The sequence below is a fragment of the Prosopis cineraria genome, unplaced genomic scaffold (assembly GCF_029017545.1).
Source record: "Prosopis cineraria cultivar Desert tree isolate PC_DT_omini unplaced genomic scaffold, ASM2901754v1 PC1, whole genome shotgun sequence".
NCBI classification, from domain to species: domain Eukaryota; kingdom Viridiplantae; phylum Streptophyta; class Magnoliopsida; order Fabales; family Fabaceae; genus Prosopis; species Prosopis cineraria.
The window spans coordinates 7,191,293-7,213,558 of NW_026555332.1; the positions used below are offsets into that span (position 1 = coordinate 7,191,293).

At 33.8% G+C, this 22,266-nt stretch overlaps 3 protein-coding genes across 3 annotated transcripts; 2 read left to right on the forward strand and 1 right to left on the reverse strand.

Annotated features, from left to right (window-relative positions):
- Window positions 1-1,797: 1,797 nt before the first annotated feature.
- LOC129319722 (protein MAEA homolog) lies at window positions 1,798-10,059 on the forward strand. The gene is made up of 7 exons (XM_054964805.1): window positions 1,798-2,141; window positions 2,680-2,874; window positions 4,026-4,148; window positions 7,062-7,247; window positions 8,548-8,681; window positions 9,215-9,401; window positions 9,660-10,059. Exons 1-7 carry the CDS (start codon window positions 1,848-1,850, stop codon window positions 9,759-9,761), a joined length of 1,221 nt encoding a protein of 406 aa, XP_054820780.1. The 5' UTR covers window positions 1,798-1,847; the 3' UTR covers window positions 9,762-10,059.
- Window positions 10,060-12,386: 2,327 nt separating this feature from the next.
- Window positions 12,387-17,613, forward strand: LOC129304212 (nifU-like protein 4, mitochondrial). Its single transcript, XM_054943907.1, has 6 exons — window positions 12,387-12,656; window positions 13,243-13,404; window positions 14,368-14,543; window positions 16,057-16,160; window positions 16,279-16,390; window positions 17,096-17,613. Exons 1-6 carry the CDS (start codon window positions 12,431-12,433, stop codon window positions 17,162-17,164), a joined length of 849 nt encoding a protein of 282 aa, XP_054799882.1. The 5' UTR covers window positions 12,387-12,430; the 3' UTR covers window positions 17,165-17,613.
- A 1,015-nt stretch (window positions 17,614-18,628) lies between these two features.
- On the reverse strand, window positions 18,629-21,249 carry LOC129308725 (ABC transporter G family member 6-like). The gene has a single exon (XM_054950059.1). It carries the CDS (start codon window positions 21,108-21,110, stop codon window positions 18,873-18,875), a length of 2,238 nt encoding a protein of 745 aa, XP_054806034.1. The 5' UTR covers window positions 21,111-21,249; the 3' UTR covers window positions 18,629-18,872.
- Window positions 21,250-22,266: the final 1,017 nt, after the last annotated feature.

Consider the following 22,266-nt stretch of genomic DNA (forward strand, 5'->3'; position numbering starts at 1 on the left):
GTTAATTAGCACCACAGATTCTAAATTATTATCCGAGTAGCATCCTAAACACTGAATTTTAAAATTTCAAGCAAATCACTCCCATAATTTATGTATGAAATGTTAATTATTATGCAGACTAAATTAGTCTCAGCTATCGCGGTAAATACATCGTTGGCCGCAACGAACAACCCATAATTTTGTACAATGACGTTTTTGCCAATTTTTTGCAATGTTTTCCAAACAATTAGTTTCTTATACTTTTGTATACTTTATAATATGATTTAATCTTATTTTAAATAATATTTATTTATTTAATGGTGAAAACTTAGGATCCTATTTAAAAAAAAGTTTAAGTTTCATAGAGTTTTATAGACAATGGATACAAAAGTCGACAATTTTATTAACGAATTTAAAACCCAAAGTAATTGATTAATTAAAACTCTTTGATATTAAAATAAGATTAAATCAAAATTATAGAATATATGGAAGCATGAGATATTAATTATTTAAAAAACATTACAAAAAAGTACAAAAAATGTCATTTCACAAAATTATGAGTCGTTTGCTACAATTAACGATGCATTCACTGCACGCAAATCATGCGAGACTAATTTAATTTACATAATAGTCAACGTTTTATACATAAATGTTAGGGATAGTTTGCTTGAAATTTTAAAATTTAAAGTCTAAAATACTACTTGCGTAATATGTTTGAGTCTGTGGTGCTAATTAATTGTGGCCCACAGTGAACAGTAATGGTGATAAAAAAAGATAACAATAAGATTTAATTTGTCACAAATTTAAAAGTTTAGAATTTATTTTACATATTTTAATGGTTCAAGGTTTAGGACACTTTTTAAGTAAGAATTCAGAATCTATTTTATCCATTAACCTCTAATTAAATAAAATGGGGTGAAATGAGATTGGGTGGAAGCCAATAAATCATTCTATTGTTTGGTAGGTTTATTAAAGGAATAAATGATTTTATTTAATTATTATTTTATAATAATTATAAAATTAATATATTTAAATTAGATCTAATTATATTTTTCAGTTTTAAAATGAGAAAGAGTAAGAGAAGGTGAGGAGGAAGATGGTTATTCTATAATAATATTATTTATATCATAATATTTCATACTCAAACCTCAAATTAGGTTTAACAAAAATGAGTTTAAGATAGTAAAAAAGACTTAAAAAGGCCACCTCAGTTATTTCATTTTTTTATTAAAAATTCTCTCAAATAATAGCATAAGGCTTTTACTTATTGGACAATCTGTTTTGAGAAAAGTTTTTATTTTTTAGAATAAAAAAAATTTGTTTGATAATATGTTTTTAAAATATATTTTAGAAAACCAAAAAATAAAATATTATTTCAAAAAATAAAAAAATAGAAATAACTTTCAGATATTTTAGAATTACTGTTTTGGAGAATAAGAAAAAAATAAAAAACACCTATTTTAATTATTTTTTAATTATTAAAATATGTTTTAAAAAAAATAAAAATAATTTCAAAGTCATTCTATTTTATTTCATTTCATCTTAAAAAAAACTCTCAAATATTATTAAAGGAATTTGGTAGCTTAGTGGTTAAAAAAAATTTTAATTATTTTCCTTTAAAATATAATTTCTAGTTACTCCCTTAATTGTTTGCTGAAATAATCCCTGCTAATGCGATTGCTTTACACAAATCTAGATTTGAAAACCTTATCAAAAATTTTTACAAATGTTTTTCCTATTTTTAAAATAATCATAATTTTAAACATGGTAAAAAATATCTAAAAATTTATAATCTCATTGTAACAATACGCGGGAGGGCTGACTGCATGTAGGATATCTGGATTTCATTTGTCCACTGTCTTCCCAAAATGGAAATGGATGATTCTGTTCCAATTGAATTCATCTTCGAAGCCGACGCATCTCGTTCTTCGCCAAGGCTTGCCCAACTGACCGAGTCTCTGAAGCTTGAGCACCAGTTGTTGAGGGTCCCTTTTGAGCACTACAAGAAGGCGATCCGAGCTAACCACCGTGTCGCCGAGAAAGAGATCTCTGCTGTTATCTCCGGCGTTTCTGATGTCACCACTGACGGAAATTTGTCCTCTGGTGATGCTGTCAACCGCCTAAACTCTCTTGTCTCTAAACTACACGGTTTGAAGAGGAAGGTAACTGCTCATGCAAATCTTGATTTGAATTTGACTCAGTTATGCTAAGTGCATAATTTCATCTTCTTTTTTTTTCTGACATTGCGAAGAGTGAATCTTTTTCTTTTTTCATTCAGTTTTATTGATTTCTAAAGTGATGATCTAAGTTAAGGGCTTTTTATTTTCGACATTTCAGTGCAGTTGCAAAAGATTTTGTGTCTGATGTGTTTATTATTAGAAGTCCCAAGATATGACCAGATTTGGAGCTAATTTGCGCTTGTGATTTAAAATTATAAATCAATTTGAGGACAAGCGAAGTCTTTGATGCATCACGAATGACACAAATGTTTTAATTGTAATGTGGTTATTAAATGGTTGAGGAGTTGGTTTCTTTCTTTCTTTCTTTTTTTGATGAAGTAGTAGTATTTTTCATCATGTTTTGTCCTTCCCATTTTCAGTGATTTTATTTCATCCCTTGGTGATTGTCCCGTTGTAAAAAGGTTACTCTTTGTTCCTATAAGCTTACTTATGATGATAATCATTTCAAAATTGGATTAAGTTGGAGGAAGGAAATCGAGTGGAGCATTTGCAAGCACAAAAGTGTCGTGTACGTCTTGATCACTTAGAATCTGCTATTGAAGAAAATATGTCAGAGTGGAATGGCACACATCTGAACCGGATTCTTGTTGATTACATGTTGAGAATGTCATATTATGACACAGCAGTGAAACTTACTGAATGCAGAAAGATACAGGTAGTTTTTCTAATTTTAGATTCTTCTTTGAAGATGGGTTTCTTTTATTTTGTGTTATCTGTAGTGAAATGTGATGTTTTTGAGGAATCAATGAATATGTTATCTTGGGGATTTTTCATATCTAGATCAAACGATAATTATTTTGATTATTCATTATATCCAAGTCTCCTTATTTTTTTCCTGACCTGCATATCATCTGTTCTGGTGCTAAAACACCTTTCAAGATCTTTGACTAACTGCCCATACCCCTCATCACTAAACCAGACCTAGCAGCTCTTATGTGTTGTATTCAACTTGCTAGCTGTGCCAAGGAAATTTATGTTTAATATGCTTTAGTACGCGATGCCAAGAATATATATCTTTGACATTTGGGAATGGAGTTTTGATTGAAAGGGGTTGGGGAGGAGGAGAAAAGTTCTAAATAATTCTTTGGTGACTTCACTTGGTGATGATGCGTGTCTTCTAGATCCAGATTTAAAAGAAAACTCATTGTTTGTAAGTAGTAAAGATCAAGCATGAACTTCCTTGAGAAATCCTGTCCTTATAAATCCTTCATTCCCACCTTAGGAGCATTATCATTTTGAAGGTTGCAGAAGCCATCATGTAAATCTAAAAATCATGATACTTATTTGTGAGGCTGGCCACACTATATTTGGCCCCATTTTAAGAATCTTTTTACTTTGGTGTCAATTTGAATGTCATTGATATTGTAATTCTTTTGTCTATACTCAAAATGCATATGCTGCCCCTAACACTGGAGAAGTAAATTCAATGTTCATAGAACTAACTGGAAACTCCAGGTATTATGAATTCCTTCCCAAAAGTTGAAAAATGAATTTCAGCTTTATTTCCTCTGCTGATGTAGGAGACTGTGGGCATGATAAATCTGAAGTTCAGTTTATGGAAGCACCTTTAGAATCACTATCATCGGAGTTTGATCCTTTACATATGATGGGTAAAATATCAAATAAAGTTACATATATGTTTGAGGAGCATTCAAAATCTATTTGTCGTGATGAATATGGTGATCATCATGAGTGCTAGCAAATATCATGTTCCTGTAATTCTTCCCAGAGTAGTATGTAGCTTGCGATTTGCTTCTTGTGTAACTTTGGATCTGACAGTGGCTATGTTCAATTTTTGTGCATCAGAATCTCGTTGATATTGATATATTCCAGGAAGCAAAAGTGGTAATTGATGCTTTACGAAACAAGGATGTTGCACCTGCCTTGGCATGGTGTGCAGAGAACAAGTCAAGGCTGAAGAAGTCAAAGGTTTGTACAATGGTTTGGGCTTATTTGTAACTTGTGGGTAGTTGACTTTCTTAATAATTTTTTCTACATATATTCTTTTTCCTTATACATGAAAAATGTGTTTATCTGCATTTTTTCCAAGATCTACCCCAACTTCCTGATTGATTTTTACCAGAAGGAATGATATCCACCTTATGGTGCTGTTTGAAAAATTATGAAAACTAGTTTGGGCCAGGCAAAGAGAGATATGTTTTGACAAATTCTATTAATGGAAGGGTTAGATATTGAGCAGGTAGGTGCCTTCTTAGAATGTGTGCTTTAGAAATTTTCCTAATTCAGGAAGCTTTGTTTCTTAGCTTTGGGGGAGCAAGACGTTGTATTCATTAGCTCCAGCATTGGAAAGGTGTAGATGAGCTGAGCTCTTTCCTTCGAAGTGTGAATTGTTATTTTTATCTGAGTTAGTATTGTGAAGATAGCAATGAAGCTTTAGGTACAACCTAGGGAGTTGTAACGAATAAAGATTCTGAGTTTTTCTTATCGAAGACCTAATTATTGGAGTTGTGCGTGCCTTATTGTGCAACCCAAATGGTCAAAATTGTTGGTTCACATGAGGAATTTTCTGCAATAGTCAAACTAATATTTGTTTTCATCTTCTTACTTATTTTCAATATCTTCCTTTTATTTTTTTATGCTTTAATTTGTTATTAATTTCTGATACAAGCTGCTGGGTGGTTTAAATGAAGACATGTTAAAAGAGTTATTTGTGATCGAAAGAAACCTAATAGACTTAAAAGGAAGTTTTATCGAACTGCTATAAGACCAATTATGTTGTATGATAATTAATGTTGGGCTTTAAGGGATAACAAGAGTACAAAATTAGAGTAGCCAAGATTAGAATGTTGAGATGAATGTGTGGGCATACATGAAAAGATAAAATCTGAAATGAGCATATATAAGAAAAAGTGGACATGGCATCTATTGAGGGAAAAATGATAGAAAATCATTTGAGATGATTTGAACATGTACAAAGAAGGTCGTGGAAAGTACTAATAAAGAGAGTAAAATGGATAATCTTGAGTCTTGTAAAGATGAATAGAAAACTGAAGAAAACACTTATGAAAATTGTTGAACAAGATCTCTTGGTTAATAATATTCCTTGAGCTTGGTTGATGATAGGGTATAATGGTGTCGGACAATTCATGTAGTTGATCCTATCTAGTGGGATAAGGCATGTTGTTTTTGTTGTTGTTGTAGTATTTATAATATATATACATCTCTTAGTGTATTCCTAGAACTGTATGCCAAAAAAAAAAAAGAGCCTGATGTAGTACTGAGGCCTTAGTCTCTCCTTCTCTCTTCCTTTAGTTCCCTCTCTCCTTTGTTTTTTTTTTTTTTGCAAAAACAATTAGGAGAAGGTTGAGATGAATAGAGAGAAGAAAGTTGAAAAACTTCTAAGTGACAGGAGCTACTATAAGAATATTAAAGTAGCTGCCATACATGAGAAGCTATAATAGAGTTTTGAAATAATGGGTGATTTGGGAAGATGGATATTATGAATAAATATTATTTTTAATTTATTTTAGATATTTTCTATTGAATAATATAGTTTAGATTTTATGTAGGTATTTAGTTATCTAGATTTTATATAAATATTTAGATATTTATTTAGATATTTATATATTTATTCAGATATCTAGTTATTTAGATTTTATTCAGATATTTAGTTCTTTAGATTTTATTTAGTATTTTATATAGATATAGATTCTAGGAGATTTTATTCAGTTTTATTTAATTATCTAGTTATCTAGATCTTATTGGTTATTTTAAATTGTATTTAGCATTATAAATATGTTTAGCAACTTAGAAGCAAGCATATTATGAATAAAACAGATTTTTGAGACTTTTGGCCCTTTTGAGATTCTCCTAAGCAGTGGTTATTAAAAAAATATAGAATGAGATTCTTGTTTTATATCATCATGATCGATTTATTCCTTCTATTTACTTCTATCAGTTCTATGTTCTTTTAGTAATATTATGAAGTTAGATTCTAATTTCATGTGTTAATAGAGATTTATGTTCCTTATTTCTCTCTACCCATTTTGGATCCTATCAAGCTGGTTGAAGAATTTTGAGTGCTGTTTGTCTGATGTGTAGCAAGGAGATTGTTAGATAAAATTTTAGCTGCTGAAGTTCTTGAATTGAGATTATGTGGCTATGTTGCTTGTGGCCCATTGTCTAGGTTTTAATTTTGTTTGCTTTAATTTTAATTTAATTTTCTTTGTAACAAGCTGAAGTTTGGATAGTTTGCAGCTTGAGGTGGAGCATAGAATAGTGTGTATGATAGTTAGGTCAAAATTTATGATGCACTGGGTTCTTGGTTAGTGCGTCAGTAACCCATTAAGAGTGTTTTACCTCTAATAGAGGCAGTATTTTCTATGAAGCTATGCTGCGATAATTACACAGTCATGCCCATGCATGTATTGTCTAATCCACTCTTTCATAAAAAGAACGAACATATTGGAGTGTGCTATCATTTTGTAAGGGAGAAAATTCAACTGAACATGATTAGCAATTTCTATGTTCAAACAGGAGATCAACTAGCAAATTCATTTACCAGGGCACTTAATGGGATAACAAGTGAATTTCTTTGTAACAAGATGTGAGAAAGTTGTGAGATTGTGATAAGTCGTTGGCACATCCTATGATTTGAATGCTAATAAATAATATTTTTTTTGTTCTTACAGACTTTATGGTTTTCCTCTGTAAAACGAAATGTCTAAAACAGCTTGGTGTTCTCTTTCATTTGTTTCTTCTGCTAATGCCTTCTTTGAATTACTGCCCATATAACATTCCACGAGTACATTAATAATAGCGCTGCACAATTGAGGTGTTGCAGCATGCTTGCTATTTTAATGCAAAGTTTATTGACAACAGAGTAAATTGGAGCTTCAGTTGAGACTTCAAGAATTTATTGAGATGGTACGGGCTGAGAACTATTTACAGGCCATAAAATATGCCCGAAAATATCTTGCACCATGGGCTGCCACCCACTTGAAAGAATTGCAGCGAGCCATGGCTACACTAGCTTTTAAAAGAGATACTGAATGTGCTACATACAAGGTAAGCCTTACCCTTCTTGTTTCTAAGCAAATTTTGCATCAGTGACATAAGTAGTTCTTCCAATGTTGACGGTATTTAACATTATTTGGTTAGCAAGTATATATGTTTAAGCATGGCATTGTTTGCTCGTATGTATGACATTGGTAGATAAATTATGTACTAACCCTTCCAATATCCTCCTTATATGATTATCATCATTTTGTAAGAATTCTCTAATGAATTATAATTTTGATGAAATGGGTATGGAAAGGAGAGAAGGATTGGCTTGATGAGGAGTAAAACAGAATATTTAAATTGTAATTTTGATAAGAGGTCAGTGAGTAGTAATTTGGAAGTGAAATTGGGAGATTAGATTATACCTCAATTGAAAAAGTTTAGATATTTGGGAGTTATTATTTAACATGATGGGAAAATTAATGGAGATGTTGAACATAGGATACAATCTAGGTGGTTAAATGGAAGAAAAGCTAAAGGAGTTATTTGCAATTGTAAGGTACCTAATAAACTTAAAGAAAAGTTTTATTGAACTGCTATAAGACTAGCGATATTATATGATATTGAATGTCGGGCTTTAATAAGACAGCAAGAGCATAAAGTTGGAGTAAAAAAGATGAGAATGTTGAATAGATGTGCAGACATACACGTAAAGATAAAATTCAAAATGTGTGCATGTGGAAAAAGTAGGCATCACACCCAGTGAAGGAAAAATGGTAGAAAATCGTTAAGATAATTTGGACATGTACAAAGAAGACCATAGGATGCACCTGTGAGGAGAGTAGAATTAATAATTTTAAGCCCTATCAAGAGGGTAGAAGACGAATAAAGAGAATACTTTTCGAAGTTGTTGACTGAAATCTCTTAATTAATAATATTTTTAAAATTTTAATAAATGATAGAGTACAATAGCATCAAACAATCCATATAACTGACTCCACTTATGGGATAAAGCTTGTTGAATAATATGCTTCAAAGTTGTGGTAAAGACCTCTCCATTTTCTTTATAATATGGGGCATGAAGGATTTTATATTTCTGTTCAAAGTACTTTTAAGTCAATTTATGTTGATTTGTCTTTTTGTATGATACGAGGTCCATATGAATATTTCTTAGAAAAAATGTGTAACATTCTGACTCGTCAACAGGATAATGATAAAACCTCGGTGAATCTACTGCATTCTCTCTTTGCTCCACGTTTGGCTTGATATTATATTGGTTTCCCCTTCATTTTTCCCCCCTAAACTTTTAGCCTATATTTTTTGGAGCTGGCATTTTACTCCTTGACTTCTTCCTTATATTTTCCAGGTCTTATTTGAGCCAAAGCAATGGGATAATCTAGTGGACCAATTTAAACAAGAGTTCTTTAAGTTAAATGGCATGACTTTGGAGCCTCTGGTCAATATATATTTGCAAGCCGGCCTTTCTGCTCTCAAGACTCCGTATCCATGTACAATTTGCAGCAAATATGTAGTTGATTTCCTTCATCTTTAACCTATAATTGAAGGACCTCCATCTGTCAGCTGTCGACCATGAAACCTAAGCATAAATTTTCAAGCTAAACAGTCATATATTTTAATGTGTGTGGTGTTCACTGGAAAAAAACCAGGATTATTACTTAAACCGAACTCCTATTATTGGATTTGTGGTCTCCATCCATATTCTATTTTGAGATTTGTTCTTGCATCTTTTTATCTTGTGTTAGAATAATATTGGCGAAGGTATATTTGACAAATTAAGTTCATTTTTTTATATGCTAGTGTTTAAGGTTTGACAAATCTAATCCTACCATAACTTGTCAAAAGTATGGCTCTTGCATGCTTGATGCTTTTCATTTTTAACTCTTCCCTCGGATGATTACATGGTTCATACTGAAATTTTGCACAATGCATTTCTTATCTTTGCATTCGCATGCGTATAATGTACGATTCACTGCTGTCTATTGTGCATTTTTTTTCCCCTTGACTTTACTAAGATACTGTTACAAGGATGATTGCACAAAAGAGGACCCTTTGTCACAGGAATCTTTCCAGAAACTGGCCTTGGCTTTACCTTATGCCAAGTTGCACCATTCAAAGCTTGTCTGCTACATAACCAAGGAGCTAATGGACACAGGGAACCCTCCACAAGTCTTGCCAAATGGATATGTCTATAGCGCTAAGGTCCCTATTATTCTGGGCTTTTTATGCATCAAGCTTTTATTTTTTATTTTTTGCTGTTAGGCTAATTCATTTGGGAGAATTACGTTGAAATCTCACACAATAACATTAATTATCACATGGTCCATTAACAATTGCACTAAAATCATTGATAATATATTGACCTTAGTTCAGTTGTTAATAAATCTTGTGGTGATTAATTTTTTTGTATGGGACCTGTATATAATTCTTTCAATTCATTTTGCTGCTTTGCTTTTGCAGGCTCTTGAAGAGATGGCTAACAAGAACAATGGTATGATCACCTGCCCCAGAACAGGTTTAGTTTGCAACTACAGAGAAATTGTCAAAGCGTATGTATCATAAATATACACATTTACGCCAGAATAATTATTGAAATTGTGAATCCTGCCTTGTTGTTTTGCGCCTCCAAGCTACTGAAAGTTTCTGATCTGAGTTGTCTGGAAATTCCTGTGTTAGACAGACCGCTGACCTCACATGGTCAATTTGTCTGCACGCAGGGCTTCTATTCTGGTTTCATTAAAACGTGTACGGGAAGTAAGACGAAGTAGTTTGAAGTTTCGTCAATATAATCGAGTGTCAATGTGGTGTATCCCCTTGGATTGTGCATACTGCATAGATTGATTCAGTTCTGCATTTCTTTTGTGGTGTTTCTACTTACTATGACCTTTTAATGATTTTTGTGTGAAGTAAATTTGCACGCATTCAATATTAGAATAGCTATTTTGAAGTATGAGGCAAAAGGCTTCCCTTTCAAAAAATGTTCCTGAGCAAACAAGTCACTACGGTGAAGTTATATTTAATGGACCCATTCCCACATCGAAGAAGTTATGCAGTCAATAAGTGGGAGTATTCTACCGTTATCAAGGATAAGAAACAGAAAAATGGAAATGAAGTGCCCTTGAACATTTTTTAAAAAACAAAAAACTCAGGCAAATGGAAATATAAATTATTCGTCATTCTGTCCTATAAGTTTTTTTTTTATAAATTAATGAGAGAATGATAGTTAGGTCTTAACAAATTAAATTAATAAATAGTTAAATTCTTGACAATTTTTTTAAAATAAATTATTAATATTAATTTAAATATTTACAAACATAAATATCAAGTATAATATGAGAGTTACCTTTAAAATTTAAATTTTTATCTGGAATTAAAATTCTGAATTTGTGATTATTTAAATTGATATTTTTAATTAATTTTTCAAAAACATTTTCAATTTTTAAAATTTAACTATTATTATACCTAAAATAAAAATAATTTTACAAACTGAAAGGTAAAAAGGAAAATTTTAATAAAGGACCCTTGAATAAACTTAATTACATTCAAAGCTTTTAAATTTTTAAAATTTCACTGCAATTCAAAGATACTAATTTGATACTTCATCTGTTCAAATTATAAAACACTTTTAGATGAAATTTCATTCACTAATAAATCTCATTAGATATACTTAACAACAATATTTTTTTCAAAATAAAAATATAAACTTTTAAAAATACCTATCATTTAATATATTAAAAAGAGAAAGGATAAAAATTAATTATAGAGAGAGAAAGGATAATATTGAAATTAGTGCATTTAATAAAACTTTAATATACTTAAAGTACCTTATAATTTGGAACGGAAAACTCCTTCAAAAGTGTCTTATAATTTGGGACAAAGGGAGTATTAAATTTTTGAGAAAAATGACAAAATTGCCCCTTCTTTAAATTAATATCAAAACTTTCCTACTTTACTTGTTTATTTACTTGCGAAATGTTGTTAGTTGTTCTATTTAACTTATTTCATTTTAGATATTTAAATCATCTTAAGATAACTTGTTGATTCTTATATTATATGTTGTTTATGGACTATTATAATTGTCTTATTTCACTTGTTCAATGCCCTACTTCACTTGTTCATTGTCAAACTTTTGCTTGATTTCATTTCAGAGAAATAAACAAGTAAGTAAGGCAATTAATAACATTCGATGAGTAAATGAACAAATGCAGTAGAGCAATTTTGTTATTTTTTTCAAAATTTAATATCAAATCAAAACCCTTAAATTGTAGTAAAATTTTAAAAATTTAAGAGCTTTAAATATAATTAAGTATGGTCAAAGGGCTTTTATTAAAATTCTTTCAAGAAAAAACTAATTGAGTTTTAAATATAAAAATTAAACGCCAAAACATTTGGCATCTACACGCTTGAAAATAAAAACCGCTAGCATTCATATTTCGATTCTACAAATTTTGATAAGATGTAGAAAATCAGAAATACATTCTAACAATAAATAAACAACAACAAAGTAGAAAATTACAAGTATGATGAAAAAAATACAAAAGAGAAATGATTACCAAAATTTATTTTATCTTCAAATAATATATATAATTTACAAACTCTTAAAAAGAGGAAGAATATAATTTCGTTTTGATTTGATTTATTTAGTTTTTTAAACTTTAAATCGCACTAAGAAAATAAATCAAAATGACCACACAAAAAAAGACAATTAACGAGCCGAACCTTTTTTAAAAAATAAAAAAAAATTAATTTTTTAATTCTCAATTTTTAATTTACTTGTAACTCAGTTTTCAACTATAATCCGCTATGACTCAATCCCTCAACTATGACTCACTTATGACTCAATTCCTCAATTTTTGAATCATTTATAAATTAATCTTGAACTTTTGTTATTTTTTTTCATGTTAACTTATATCTCACATCAATAATGACTAGTTTATATTTCACATCATTCAATAAGAGGAGAAGTATTTTAGAATAATATATGAGCATTTTTTATCTCTTTTATTTAATAAAAATTTTAAAAAAATAAAAAATAAGATCGAATTATAGGTAATTAAAAGTTGAGAGATTAAGTCGTAGAATCATAATTGAGTTATAAGTTAATTAAAAATTAAAGGATTAAAAAATTAATTTTTTTTAAATAAAAAGGGAACTAAAATAACCGAACCTACTATATTTGTGAAGAACACTTTTCTTGCCGAAACGAGGCTTGGGATTTCAGAGCATCAGGTATGAGGGGCTTTGGGCGATTGGCAGGCCGAGCTCTTCAGGTTCAAACATCGAAGGCAGCTGCGAATGAACATGGCCTTGTATCGATACCTCGCCGTCTCATTCGCTTTGCCTCATCAGCGACGTCGTTTCGAGGGAGCCGACATGCTTTGTCTACCTATGGATTTTCATCGTTGCAATCTTCCTCTGTAGATTCTTTATATGGAAAGAAATGGACACTCTTTGGAGGTGTGTTTTTGTCTTTTGATGGATGTTCTCTGGGATCATAAATGCATTCTGCTTTGTTGGCGGCAATTGTAATTCTTCAGGAATAAGTAGAAATAAACTAGATTATGGGACTTTCTTTGGCTTTTTTACTTCCTAAAGTTTTGTTGGCTGCAAAAGGGTGCCCAAAAAGTGAAAAAAAAAAAGTGACTTTCTGGTCTCTGGGGCTTTAATCTACGATAAAAAGGAAAACCAAGCTCCATTGCGTCGTTTGAGTTTCTTCTATACATTTGCTTTGCTGCTGAAGAGAAAACAGGGTTCGATGGAGATTGCTGCAGATAAAGTAGATATGATTTTTCTGTTTGTGATTTTTATTAAATCTGAATGACATGTATGCACTTGGCTGATCTAATTAAGTTGAACCAGGATATTCATTTTATGGCAAGTTATTGGTTTCTGGTGTTTACTAAAAGGCAGTCATCATTTCACTTTAGACAACACAAAAAGACTACTCTTGTTAGTTTTTATTTCTAGTCAATGTATGAAGTTTTTTGACATTTGGCTGTGGTTGCTGAGTACAATCAAATGATTGTCCCTTCTTGTTTGATAGGGCAAAAGAGGACTATGTTTATCCAAACACAGTCCACTCCCAATCCTTCATCATTAATGTTTTACCCCGGGAAGCCTGTTATGGAAGTTGGAAGTGCAGACTTTCCAAATGCTCGTTCTGCCATGAATTCTCCATTAGCAAAAGCACTTTTTGGAATAGATGGTATGGTTCTCTTTCTGGCCCCAACTGCAAAAATTGCATTATCTAAGCAGTCAGTGTCGCTGATGTGAGTGATTTCTTCATTATTTTTATTTGCTTCAAATGTCTCCCCACTAAAAATGGATCAATGGTTCCAAATGAAATCAATTTTGGCACAAAAATGTGGCATGTGAATTACTTAGTAAAAGAGGGACAAGGGATGGAAGGAGAAGAGAGGAGATAGAAACAGGGAATGAAAAATCGAAGCAATATAGAATAGAATACATGGTAGCTCTAATTTGTGTGGGCACCAGGTACTACCTCTGTTTTAATAGACTGATGCAGCAAGTTGGTCCTGGTTGGATAGAAATGTTGGACTGAAAGTTCCACGTCACTTAATCCTAATTATAACAAATCCCTAGCATTTTAAATTAAAACCTAAATTCCTATATGGCTATAACTAAGACAGTTGCAAATCCATGAACTAGAATATTTATGTTTCTCTTTCCAAAAAAAAACAAAGGCTTCCCTGGACCTTGGTGAACTTTAGCTTGAGCTTTGAAGTGCCAAAGTGCTAATTTGAAGCTTCTTGTGCTGGAGCTTTCATCATGGTTACATTGCCTTGAGGAAAAATTGTGAATTGAAATATAGATAATTGATTAAAACCTTTTATTAAAAATTAAATTTAATATGGAATGTCATGATCTGTTATTGAGGTAGGTTATTTAGGATCTGTCAACAATATATGTTTGTTTAATCAGAGTTTCTGGTATCTGAATGACTATGGTTTAATTCATGGAGTCCTATATCCTTGCAGTTTTTCTATGAAACTTGCTTAGTGGTTAAATAGCTTCCTTCCCTCTGCTTTTTCTTTATGGCTCCCTAGAAAGGATTTCATTAAAGGAAATCTCTTTATCTTAGTCGGCACTTCCTTATCAAGCACTAAGAGGCTTAATAATTTGAAGTAATCTAACTCTTATAATGCAGGTATAAGTCGGGTCTTCTTTGGATCAGATTTTGTCACTGTTACAAAATCAGATGATTTTTCTTGGGATCTCCTGAAGCCTGAGATCTTCGCAGCAATTATGGATTTCTATTCATCAGGGCAGCCACTGTTTTTGGACTCAAAATCTGCAGCAGCCATGGATACAGCTATTCAAGAAGTAAATATGCTAATATTTGAGTTCAGATGCTTTGAGCTGATTCTTTCTTCCTTTTATATCTTTCTTTGGCCTTCCGTTTTAAGACATGAGACGTTGTCAAATCTGGATAGTACTTTGTCTTCTGGTATTTTATTGCATACTGATAAGCTTAGCTGACTAGATCTATTAGACGCTCAATACTTTGAGAGTGTGGTGAGGCTGTCATTTTCGTTTGCCTCCCTTTCTTATAGGTCAACCAGAAGGCTAAGAAAATTTTGTTTTTTTCCATCCCTTCTGTTTTCTGACTCTTTCTTTGTCTTTCTTTGATTATTCCCCACCTCCATCCCCCCCCCAAACCAAAAAAAGAAAAAGAATAAGAAAAAGAAAAGATAAGAGAAATAAAAGTAATTTATTTCATGGCATTTGAATCACGCACATCTAGTTATGAAATATGTTTGACCAAAAAAAGGCACATCTCTAGTTGCCAAGGCATGGGCTCAAGAAGCTATTGCCTGTATGCTTCAGGCAACGCCTCCAATCTGCTGCTCGCCTTTGGTGCCTTTTAAGCTAGTCTATTGGGTCTTTTGTGTAGGGGATTTCTTTCAGTTTCTGGCTTAGGATTCTGGAAGTTTGAAGGCTGTTTAGAACCAAGGATTGTTGATCTGTGTATTATAAAATCCAGGACTACCACTCTGCTAATCATTTTTGAAGTCACAAGTTGAGGTACCTAAATTTTCTGCTCTGAGGCAAACCTTTACCTCAGGCTTCCGTCGTGTATTGATTAGACAAACATCTGCTATTGAGTAATTCAAGAGCTATAGCTTTATGCATATATATAAATCTAATATATATATTTCTGGACAAGAACAGAATGCTTGCTTTTTTGTGAATGAGTTTTTTTTTTTTTTTTTTTTAATTTCACTAGTATCTTGTTTCTAACTGATGAATGGTTGAGGTATATATTATTTATTGCATCCAGGCTAGCTAAGGGATCAGCTAAGACTAAAAAATTTGTTACTGGTGTTTTTTTTTAAACTTGTATATGATGCAGGCAAGGGTTTTATTTGTTTGCTTGGCTGCTCCTGTACGTCATTTTAACCTTTTGTTTTCAGTTATGATTTTCTTCCTCCACCCTCTTCTGCTACCGTGTCTTGGAGCAATGTAACCACATCTTATTAATCATTATAGCACCAAAATAGAATTGATGTCTACAATTGGGACAAAGACTGCGAACAAGTCTCATTGGATTGTATTTTCTTTTTTCATTCTTTTGTTTGTATTTTTTTTATTCTTTCTTTCTTTCTTTATATCAATTAGTACTAAAATTTATCAACGGAATCTCTTTGTTCATAAATTTGTACTTATTAGATGAGCATCTCTGATCTCTCTCTCTTCTCCCTAGACTTTCCCAATTTGTGAGACATGCTGTAACATTTCCAAGTTCCATTGGGAATATTTGATCAGACAGATAAATATGTATCAACCACATATGAGACGCTCTAGACTAAACTTAGTATACATGGATTCCATGCAGGATGATTCTGAAATAGTTGCTATGATCAAGGAATTATTGGAGACTCGTATTCGACCGGCTGTGCAAGATGATGGTGGGGACATTGAGTATCGAGGTTTTGATGAGTAAGTCCTTCTTGCTCCCTTTTGCTGGTTTGAAGGAATTTTAATGAAAGCTGGAGGGATATATTTATATACTGAATATTATTCTACTTAGATTTAATTAATATTCTCTTTTATTCAGAGACACTGGAATTGTGAAACTTAAAATGCAAGGAGCATGCAGTGGCTGCCCAAGTTCATCTGTGACGCTGAAATCTGGTATTGAGAACATGCTGATGCATTATGTACCAGAGGTAATAAGTTCTCTAATAACTTTTTTATCATGAAATTCTTGTATTGATCAAAATGAGTACCAAGCATGAAGTTCTGCCTCTAACAATCATACTGCATTATAAAGGCAAATTGTCTTTTATGACCATATTCTTGTGTAAATTTTGAGTTCATGTCCATAGAAACATGCATAGACGTGGATGGGTTGGGGGAGACGTTGCAGAGCTGTGCCTTGCACTGTGAAGGGGGGAACACATCTGGGCAGAGAGATTTTGAGGGTATTCTACGGGGAAAACGCAGCCTTTATATATATAATGTATATTCAAAAAAGTTTAAGCAAGCCATCTTCCTCTTTTAGGGCTTGTCTGGTTTAGGCTGTAGAGTTGGGGGAGGAAGCTGGGCTTTTGTGATATATATATATATATATATATCAGAAACCAATGAAACAAGCCCCATTGTTAGTTGTTCATCACCTAACTCGGCTTGGAGCTTACGAATTTATTGAAAACTTGGTTTAGGTGTGGTTGATATATTTTCTTAACCCAAACTCTTAAACTTGTACAATTTTAGAAGATAAATGTCAATTTTGACCACCATGCAAGAAGCAATTATCTGAGTCTTGGAAGTTGTTTCAGTTTTTTTAATCTCTGGAGTTCAATTTCATAACTGGTTATTGGATTTAGAAATTGGTAATTTACATTTGACCCCTTCTGATGGTGCAATTACAGGTTAAAGGTGTGGAGCAGGAACTGGATGGTGAAGCTGAGGAAGCTGCATTAAGTGGACAGATAGAGTAGTTTAACTAGTTGGTTTAAAATGAACAAATTCACTGGCTAGACTTGGAGTTCATTTCAAACGCCCCTATAGCAAGTGCCAAGCGATTGCATCTTCATTCTCTGATTCAATTTTGAAAAGGCACGGGGCGGTTCTCAAATATTCCATCAGATCCTGGGTTCAATTTCATTTGATTCCCACACCATATGGCTTTTTTCCTCTTTTCTGTAGTGTAGTGTATAATCTCATAGATTTAGATACTTCAAAAGCTGTTTTGAATGCACCAACAATACATGAAAGAAATAAAGGTGTATATTAAGTCAAGTTTATAACACTGATATTGACAGGGAAGAGGCATACAGTACTTTATTGTCTCGGTCCTCAGATGTGATTTTGATGTGTGTGGAACATCACGTCTAGTTGAGGGAATTTTAATGAGATCAAGGCTAATGTTGCATTCCCAAAGCTCAAATTCGAGATATTTGATTAAGTTGGTGCAATTTGCTTATCACAGTTAAACCAAGAAGTGGTTAGTGTGGTAAGACTTTTACTTTTTGGTTTGATCAGTGTTTAGCGTAGCTTGGGCAGGAAGTTGAATGCTGTAGCACTGGTCGACGTAGAAGGCAAGAATAGTGAAACAGTTATGTCACGGACTAAAACCCTGAAATATCGTTTAAACAGTGAAAATTGAGTAGCCCAACGTTGACATCAATGCAAGCTTGTTTTGGTTGATTTCCCCCAAAACACTGCTACCACATGAGACTCATGCAAATCTACAGTCAGTTAGGCCATTCTGAATACCGACTTTTTGAGGTGAGGCTCATGAAGTTTCTATGAATGTGTGTGTATCCTGAAGGTTCTTTTATCCTGAAGTCTCTGACTAGAATTCATACCATGATTACAGGTCTAGATTGTCTAATCAGTTTTGATGAACATGTAATCACGGAAAACTGCTACATGAATTTATCCAATGACTCGAAAGGCAAAGGTCACTCTTTATATCGAAGACACATTAAAACCCAATTTGGTTAACTAGTAACCAATAAATTAGTAAACCAATCTCGTCAAGAGTTTTGGACAAGTTGACGGGATGGGTTTTATAAATTTTTTCCATTTTACCCGGCTTAAAATGAAATCGTTTTAAAATTTTTAAAAAATAATAATTGGGTTAATCTTGATTTAGCCATAATTTGAATCACTGAGTTTAATGATTAGTTTAGTTTCTCAGTCTTGAAAGACAATTTAAATTGTTTATTTTTTTTAACCAACGCCTAGAGTGGAATTTTAGTATCGCAAATAGGCGCAAATTGAAATAGTATTTTACAAGGTTGCTCTCTATGACCAACATGCACCTTGTCATGCATGTTTTGTGAAATGTCAAATATAAACTTTGACTTTACACAAAGTCAAAGTTATATATATATATATATATATAAAGGTTAGGTCATCTGCCATCGTAAAAGTGACTTGCGAGACGCAAAATGGAGTTAAACTTTAAATAAAATAGTATCACGCTTCGCTGAACCATTTTTCTTAATCAATTGAAGTAATATTGTGATGGATGCCAAAGCAAGTAATAAATAATTGTTCATGTTAACTAATTCAAATGAATATTACAACTTGGTAATCTCGTACCGGATCATGAACACTTATTACAAGACAAATTACAAACGTAACAATAAAAAAAAAAAAGAAAGAAAGAATCCCAAAGCCATGATTTTATCATCGTCATTACCTCCTCTTGTTCTTACTTCCCAACAACAACGAGAAGTAAAACAGAGTCCTAAACAAGAATCCCCAACCCACTGTGACCCACAAGCAATTCCACTTACTCAACTGTGTAATCCCATTCTGCTGCAATATATCAGAACCAGTGGTCAAGCATGTTGAGCTCGTGATGTTCATCCCCAAGGTGTTACTCAAGCTCTCTAATAGCTTCAATTTCATGGAACCTGGAACCACCCCAAGTGGTGTGTTATCAAAGATTTGAACCCCTCTCACGAAACACTTCACTGGATCATCAAACTCATTCTGCAAAACAGCTTCATAAGGGTATTTCACCAGAGACAAGTAATGAAACCAAATCCAGTAACTTGGGATTCTGTCTCTGTTAATGAAAAACCCACTGAACAACAAGAAATAAGCTAAGATAGCAACCACTATTGTGTAACCAAGCATCACGTGAGGTACTACGCCAGAGAGGAAGGTGACGAAGGAGTTTCCGGCCCAGAACGAAGCGAAGATGACGAGGAAGTAAAACAAGAAGCCTGATAATCCGCCGTCGAGACCCACCGCCCAAAACGTCGTCGCTGCGAAAGCGAGTGAGAGGATGAGCAGTGCGGGTAGTGATACGAGCGCGTGGGATATGAGATAGGATGATCGGCGGTAAGCGTTGTGAGCAGTTTCTCTCATGAAAATATATCGTTCTTGGAGGAACACCGGAAGTGCGTCGGCGGTGGTGTAGAAGGTGGTAGACATGGCGAAGGCGAAGAAGCCGAGTCTTTCTTGAACCCCTTTTGGTGAATTATCTAATTGCCAAAACATGGTTGCGAGAATAAACCCAGTTACCAAAATCGCAGCCAATCGAATCCCAAATAGCTCCGGCATTCTACGTGAGTTCGTGATTGATCTTCTCGAAAGCTTCATCATTTCAACCCAGAATGGATTCGCAAACGTTGGAACCATGGAAGTTGGGCTTACATTGTTGGACCTGTTTGTTGTCGCCCCACCAGAGACTAGTTTCCCTCTCGAGATGCTCGCACTAATCGCTTCTTTCAGAGACAAATCATTCTGATTGATCTTACAGTGGTTGATTCTAGGGTTACTCATGATGCCCTGCCACGACTTGTTGAACTCGACCAAGCTTTTTGTTCCACCGGGTGAGGATTCGAGCTCGCGAATCAGGTCCAGAGCGAACTCGGTTCGGTTCTCGTTTTCTGGTATTGGGTGTCCGAATTCGGAGAAGAAGATCGGAAGTTGCATGGGTGAGCCACTGAACACTGTTTGTCCACGTGACAAGAAGATCATTCTGTCAAGGAGTCCGAGGATTCTAGAGCTGGGTTGGTGCACAGACATGATCACGATGCTTCCGGTCTGGGCGATTCTCTGCAAGACCTTCACAACCATGTAAGCGCTCGTGGAATCGAGCCCTGAGGTTGGTTCATCGAGAAACAAGATGATGGGATCGTGGATTATGTCAATGCCGATAGAGACACGCCGTCGTTCACCGCCGGACACCCCGCGGTGGCCTTCATCGCCAATGACGGTTTTGGCGGCGTTTCTGAGACCGAGCTGGTCGATCAGAGCTTGTACTCGCATCTTCGTCTTGGATCTTGAGAGTGCGCGAGGCAATCGGAAATCAGCTGCGAACATCAGAGTCTCTTCCACTGTGAGCATCGGAAAGAGAAGGTCGTCTTGCATTACATACGCGGATATCACTTTCAGAAGCCTCGATTCTAACGCCTCGCCGTTCAACGTCACTCTTCCTTTCAAACTTCCTTTGGCAATTCTGTTTGCCAGGGCATCAATCAGAGTCGATTTCCCAGAACCACTAGCTCCCATAACTGCGAGTATCTCTCCATCGCGTGCCTCGCCGGAGATATCATTTAGCAGAGTCTTAGTTCTGCTGTCGTCGGCCATGGCCGTTCCCTTCAACTTGGGAAAAAGCATCGAGAAGCTCATTTTCTGACGAACCTTCACGCTGTAAGTTAGGTTACTGAATGACAACACGAAAGGCAGCGACTGTGCCTCGAGTCCGACGTCTGTCATATCAAGCGCGTGTTGCACCGGCGTGTCACCACCATCACCGGATTCCTCCTTCCGAACGTCACCGTAATAATTCAAAAACTGTCCAAGAGTCGGCATCACCGCGGCGGCGGCGCGTGGTGGATCCTCAGGCTCAACCAGACGAAAACACGACACTATATTTCTCCTCTGCGATCCTTCATTTTCTCCTCCACAAGACAACATGTTTGAATGAAATGAAAAGTGCTGCAAGTTCAAGAACTTTAAGGTTAAATATACAAACTTTCGGGCTATAATTTCAGCAACATGCAAAAGAGGAGAGAGATCAGATACGTGACTTAACAGCCTAACAAGGTTGTTGGAATGTGTTTGTGTAATTATCTGCATCTATATATATGTGTGTGTGCGGAGGAAAGATATTAATGGAGGCGATATATTATGCGTTTACTTGAGAAGGTGATAGAGAGGTGTGAGAGAGGTGACCTACAACGACAAATCTTAATCCGCGACTTTAATTTTTTTCTCCAAGGGAGGCTGCGGTTCACGTGGGCGTTCGGTATTGGTTGGCAATGACACGTGGCGTAATGGGAGTGAGTGCGTGTTGGTTCTTCGTTTGGGTAACGTTTGGGGTTTTAGAGAATTAGGTTGAGGGTTGATCTACTTATTTATTTCTAGATGATCAATGGTAAGATTATAATTTAGCTGTATTGGTATATTACAGTTGGCTCTACAAGGCTGTATCTTACTATTTTGTTGAATTGGACTTGTAGGGAAATTTGTAATAAATGATCTTAAAAAATTATAATTTTTTAAAATTAAACGGTATTAAAATATTTGAATAATGATTTTTAAAAAAATATATGATCATAAATATAGTAAAATACAGGATAATTTTTATTTTAAAAATAATTATGATTTTTTAATATCTATTAATTTAAATTAAATTTGTTAAATTTAGACCATATATGCCAAGTTTCCCAATTAATAACTTAGTTTTTAAGAGAGGCGTATCTTTCCTTAATTGCATACTAAAACAGTACTTAGGTTTAGAAGATCCAGTGTGAAAACAATACATGGAAGCTAGGCATATAGTATATACTATAAGGGAAATTACCACATACTTTCTTATAATTTATAAGTGATCACTTCAACATATTTAATTGAAACTTAAAAATTTTAAAATTTATTAACTCTATTTAAAAATTTAAAGAGTCTTAAATTTTACTCCAATTAAATATACATATTCTAAAATCAGATTTTCTCTCATTAACATTTAATAAGAATAAAAAAATAATTCATAATAAAAAATCTATGACATGTCTCATCAATAGAACAAAATAAATCATTCTCTCTCTCCATCTTATGAAAAGGATGGGATCGA